Source organism: Electrophorus electricus, chromosome 11, assembly GCF_041902795.1.
Source record: "Electrophorus electricus isolate QZ-2024a chromosome 11, ASM4190279v1, whole genome shotgun sequence".
In the NCBI taxonomy this organism is placed as follows: domain Eukaryota; kingdom Metazoa; phylum Chordata; class Actinopteri; order Gymnotiformes; family Gymnotidae; genus Electrophorus; species Electrophorus electricus.
Window position 1 is genome coordinate 10,895,001 of NC_137507.1, and position 6,151 is coordinate 10,901,151.

General features: G+C 39.0%; 1 protein-coding gene across 1 annotated transcript in view; it reads left to right on the top strand.

Annotated features, from left to right (window-relative positions):
* The window catches only part of LOC145659836 (uncharacterized), a gene marked incomplete at its 5' end in the record, with an annotated part of 1,640 nt that extends 1,105 nt beyond the window's left edge, over positions 1-535 (top strand). The window contains one exon of the mRNA XM_081723149.1: positions 130-535. Coding sequence (XP_081579275.1) covers positions 130-245 — 116 coding nt within the window. The remainder of the gene's footprint in view (positions 1-129) is intronic.
* Positions 536-6,151: the final 5,616 nt, after the last annotated feature.

Below are 6,151 nucleotides of genomic sequence, written 5' to 3' on the forward strand. Positions count from 1 at the left end.
TTAGACAAACACTGAGGCAATTTCTGTTTTACTCATTCATTGACATTTAACAAGCTTATTTAATACAAAAATAAAATATTTTAAGCTATTTTAAGATTTTAAAAATATTTCAATGTACTCTTTTTACAGACTATGAGGACATGAAGGAGGAGCCTCAGAAAGAGATGAATCACATGACCAAGAGACAACACCAAGTGCCTTTCCTCAGGAAATTACATTTGAACTTCTTCAAACTCAAAAAATGATTTCTAGCATTTTTCAAAATATGTAACATTTTATACGACATTGTTTATTTCAGCTTTCAGCTGGAATCACACCCAGGTATAAAAATACCAAAGTTTCTTTCGCAGCCAAGCGTCACCAATTGTTTCTCACCATTTTTAAAAATGGTAATATGTAGTACATAATCAAAGCTGAAAAGCTTTATCTCATCTATCTCACTTGTTCTTCTATTAAAATAAACACGTCATCTTTTGCAAGATCTCCACATTTAATCATTCTGAATACTATTAGAGGCCTAAACTTCCATTTTCAATTCTCAACATCTTAGCAGCCTAGTAAATTAACAAATAAACAAATAGACTAAATAAAACATTTATTGTAAAAGGCTCCTTATTCCTTTTTAATCTGTACTACTTACGAGTCGCATCATAAAAATACACATGAAATAAAATATTTAACGTTTTACAACCTACATTTTTAGCGAGGAAATTACACCTTAAAGGCATTCAGTACAGTTACTAAAAATGAATTTTACAACTTCTGTGATATTTTGTAGTATTTTATGTAATCCTACTATTTTTCTTCATCTACACTTTCACACATTTCAGAATTCGGTGATCTGCGCAGTTTCTGAGTTTAAGATAAAAGGGAGTTTTGTTAATGGCGCAAAAGTTACATGACGCGATTCAAATATCAGTCTTTTTTTTTTCAAAACAAATAGAAAAGGAGAAATCACATATGGAAAGCTTATTATATATTCTAAAATGAAATTAGTAATATAATCGTTTTTATAATTAATGTATAAGCGTAATAGGGCTACATAATTTTATATTTATACTAATGATAAATTGATTTTGAGTGAAAGCCAAGGACAATGTACTATTAACTTATTGTTACACTAGAATAAGTTTTTTATCGTAGGTGTCAAAAGCATTGGTAGTGTCACACACAACACTCTTACATTTATGTGACAAATAAACCAAACTTGAACTTGAACTTTATGGCATTTAGCTGAGATTAAATTCACATTTCTATTATGAACTTAACAAACATAAATAAAATGGAGCCATAATACCTACACGTACCACTGAGTATTTGTAACTTGAGTGCAGCACGTACAGAGTCCCTCGACGGGGACATTTATTAACATACGAAAAACACAACGGCACTCACGTATAACGTAAACGGTGAACATGAACACACAACGACTAACATTACCGATGTGAACATTAACACAGACAACATGACCATCGTGAACGTGATCAATAACCGCCAGGGAAGCAGCGTCCCACAGCGGTGTGAGTGCACGCAGACATTAGCAGACTAACCACGTGCAGGCGCGTGCTCAGTACGAAGGCGTGGCTACAAACAAGACGATTAACGGCCACTGCACGCGGTGGGCCGTACCAGATGACTAGTGGGGGCTCCGTGACAGCATTTAATCAAAAAGTAAACACTTAATAACTGACTTCATTTATCATAACATAATATTCTAAGGTTTTGGCTAATATTAAGGGTAATTAAAGGCAACCAAAGACATGCTACACTATATGAAGTGGAAGAGCTTAGCGATTGGCATTAGGTAGTCCAGTCATCATATTAGTTTCCTCCAAGAACTGAATGAATATTTTTGGCAGCAGAAAGTCTTTGGTGTGCAGAGGTTGCAATGAGCTGTGTTTCAATACGGAGATGTTTGACCCACCTTCTAACCTTTTTGAGTTTTTTTTTGTATAGACAAATTATGTATGATTGTTGCGGAAATATTATTACTTAAATGTGTTTATAATCATGTAGGGTAAGTCCGAAAAAGTATCTTTTTTTTTTTTTTTTTTTCCTAAAAGTATTCTTGACTCATTACAAGCACATCATTTTTTCTAATTTATCTGCATAGAGGAGATCAGGGTTGGTTGTCACCTGAGTTGGTTGGCCCATTACTCATATTCTGTAAACTGTGGGTACATCTAGAAGTATTGACACTGAAATGTTCAGATTTAAGGGCAGAAGCCAGTTGCCATATTTCCCTCTCTCTGACCTGAAGAGACCTGCTGTAAGATCAGTTTTGTGATTTTCCATACCATAAAGTCTGTTTTTTGGAATCATGTATTGAGAGGAAACTAAAATACCTTGAAATCAACTTTTTCACTAAAAACAGTGGGGAAAGTATTGTAGTACCAGTTATTAGTTTGAACTGTTTCCTCAAATGTTGACGTCATTAACATGCCCTTTAGTGTAACTTCTTTTGTGGTGGTGGTTGTCACACTCATGATGAGGATGATGGCACGTACCATGTCAACTCAAGGTGTGTTCATGTTCCTTGAATTTATGGTGCAAATATCAATCAAACAGTTTGATACAACTGTAAATATTCTACTCGAAGCATTACATTAAGTGAACTGAACAGTTTTAGATTTAGTTCTATGGATATTTATTCACAGAAATATTTGCTATATTTTTCATTCATTTCTCTTTAATGAGAATGAAATTTTGTTAAAATCTGTTATTCTTTTTTATACAGTCATTTATTAAAGATCTAATATAATTTCACCATGACAACCAGCCATATGCTGTGTGACAACCAACCCCACCATGCAGCTGGTCTTCACAAATGCACATGTATTCAACATATATTCAAAATCTAATAGTTCATTATACCACTAGTGTTCCTACATCTCTTGGTTGTCGGTCATTGTAGCTTTCTCTCTTTGTTTTGGTAAGGTTGTCTTTCATGGTTTCTGGTTAGTTATCGTTGTCCATGCTCATTGTGCTCATTGTGCATGGTTTGGACGTGGATCCTCTTCATGTCACCTGATAGGACCGTCAATCCAGATAGAACTGAAACCATCTCCAAGCAGAGCCAGTCACACCAAGCCTGGAAAGAACAGAGAGAAGAATGTTGTGGTTCACTGTGTTAAAGGCTGTTGAAAGGTCTAGAAGAATCAAAACAGATGACTGTTTGGCAGCTTTAGCAGCATGAAGTTTCTCAGTCACCGCTACGAGGGCCGTTTCTGTAGAATGTGCCGGTTTGTCGCCAGACTGATTGGGATCATGCAGCTGGTTCTGGGTGAGAAAAAGAGCCAATTGATTATAAACTGCTCGTTCAAGGGCTTTTGAGAAGAAAGAGAGAAGTGATACCGGTCTGTAGTTGGTAACGCTGGAGCTGTCAAGTGTGGCCTTCTTGAGGATTGGTACCACCCTGGCGGTTTTGAATGCAGTAGGCACATATCCAGAAGATAAGGAGTTGTTGATGATGACAGTGATGAAAGGAAGCAGCTCTCTTGCGATTGTCTGGAACAGAGCAGAAGGAATCAGATCCAGCGGACATTTCGTCAGATTGCTGGAAGTCAGGAGTTGAAGAATTTCATCTGTGGAGAGAGGAGAAAAAGAAGTCAGAGAGTTGGATGTTGAGGAATGCACATTATTTGGAGGAGTGGGAACAGAGGAAAAGGACTGGCGTATTGCTGCAACCTTCTCCTCAAAGAAGGTGATAAAATCTTCCAGAGTAAGAGATGAGGAGGGGGGGCAGGGGGGATTAAGGAGAGAAGAAAAAATTGTAAAGAGCTTGCATGGATCAGATGATGATGATGATTCGAATTTCTCCCTGTAGTAGGATGACTTTGCAGAAGTTACTTCCAGTGAGAACTTGGAAAGGAGAGACTTGTATGAGCTAAGACCTGAATCTATATGAGATTTCCTCCACCTCCTCTCTGCAGTCCTTAGTTCTCTCCTGTGACAGCGAAGTGTTTCTGTTAGCCAGGGGGCAGGTGGGGAGGACTTAGCAGGTCTAGAGGAGAGAGGGCACAGAAGATTCATTGATGAGGAGAGTGTAGAAATGAAAGTGATTTGTAACTTTATCCAAAGAGAGAGAGGATAGAGAGTCAGGGTGAGGAAGGGTGGACAAAATAGTAGAAGTAAGGGAAGAGGGAATTATGGAGTGCAGATTGTGACAGAGGAAGGAGGAACATGTTGAACAGGACTGGATGGAAAGAGAAGGAAGGGAGAGAGAGATGGATAGAAAGTGATGGTCCGAGAGGTGGAGGGGGGTGACTGTGATGTCCGATGTTGTGGTGGTACGGGTGAAGATCAGGTTTAGAACATTGCCCGCTTTGTGAGTCGGAAGAGAGTGGTTGAGGGTGAGGTCAAATGCTGTCAACAGCGGAAGGATGCAGGAGGAATGCAGCTTGTCTGATGGAAGGTTGAAGTCTCCAAGGAGAATGAGTGGATTTCCTTCAATGGGGATATGACTGAGAAGGATGTCGAGCTCATCAATGAAGTGATCTAGGGAACCTAGAGGGCGGTAGATGACAATGATAAGACGTTTGGTGGGGAAAGACACTGTAATGGCATGAAATTCAAAAGAGGAGATGGAAAGTGTGAAGGAAAGTGGAGTGAAACGCCACTCTCGGGACATTAGTAAACCTGTGCCACCACCCCTGCCGAGACGCCTCGGAGAATGTGTAAAGGAAAAGGCAGAGAACAGGGCAGCTGGAGTCGCTGAGTTCTCAGTGGTGATCCATGTTTCTGTCAGAGCCAGGAAGTGTAGGAAGTGGAGGGATGCTAATGCTGAGATGAAGTCAGCCTTCTGGACAGCAGATTGGCAGTTCCAGAGCCCTCCTGCCACCACGATATGTGATGGTGTGAAGCGTTGTGAGTCAGTGAGGTTGCTGAGATTGCGTCGTCTATGATTGTGTCGAGGAGATCTGTGGGATATGTGGACAGGAATTGTCAAGCACATTTCAGATGCTTGATTTGTGGATGTATGAGATAAAGGATTGAGAATATGAGAAGATGCATGTGTCTGTAGCGGAGTCATCCTAATTTAAGTCAGTTCAATAAATGCTGAGCCCGCCCCTCAATTCACACCTAAGGTCAGGGTGAAACCACACCTGTAGTGAGTAATCACCGCTACCAAGCAACTAACAACTAGGTTTAGACAACAAGCCTTGAATTTCACAGAATCTAAGACAAAAGTAAGTGAACTCAGAGCCTACCTTAACCAACCAGATGATAATCCAACGAGACAAACCAAAGCACAGAGTAGATAATTGTGCACTGTAGAGTCTCCCGATGTCATAACTAGTACAATCTTTGCAGGCAACATCAGACATGTGTGTCTGTAGAATTCTGTGTTGATGTGACAAACCTTTCCTCACGTCTATCCATTTAGGTATTGAAACACACGGCCAGTGATTAAAGGCAACATAGGTAATTGTGTACTGTAGAGTCTCCCGATGTAATAATGTTTCAATCTTGCAGACAATATCAGACTATGATTACATGTGTGTCTGTAAATTTCTGTGTTGAAGTGACATGCTGTTCCTGACTTTACCCTATTTAGGTATGAACACACAAGGCTCACGATTATAAGCAAAATGGGTCATTCTGCAATGTAGAGCCTCAAACTTTGCAATTTTCCTCAGAATGGTAGTGTGAATATATATTTCCATTCTGGTCAAAATCAGACAACCTATGATAGCATTTCAGTGATATGATAATGGTGCCCCTTTAATCAATGCCACATATAGTCAAAAAGTCAACATTATTTGATAATTATTTAGTTTCAGACTTTAAAGATTAAGTGCAAATTTGATATTATTAACGAATGTGTCAAAACTAAACATGTTTGAAAAGCATTGCAATTGCAAAGTTGTTTGGACTCCTGCAAAGAGTCCAAGTTTGTGTTGCCAAATTTAACTATGTAGGAGATATACTAGATTTTTTAGTATAGTGCCCCCAAGTGGCCATTTCCCTTGAAACCTGACTATGTCTTAGAGAATGCATACATGACAATACAATTCAAGTTTGATGTGGATTGACCAATGCTTAGCCTGTAAAATCTGTACTGAATCCTGATTGGCCGATGGTATCAGTCCTTTTTGGAGATATAGTTTCCCTGTTTTAGGTCCTGCTCCATACATGCATACAGATGTTA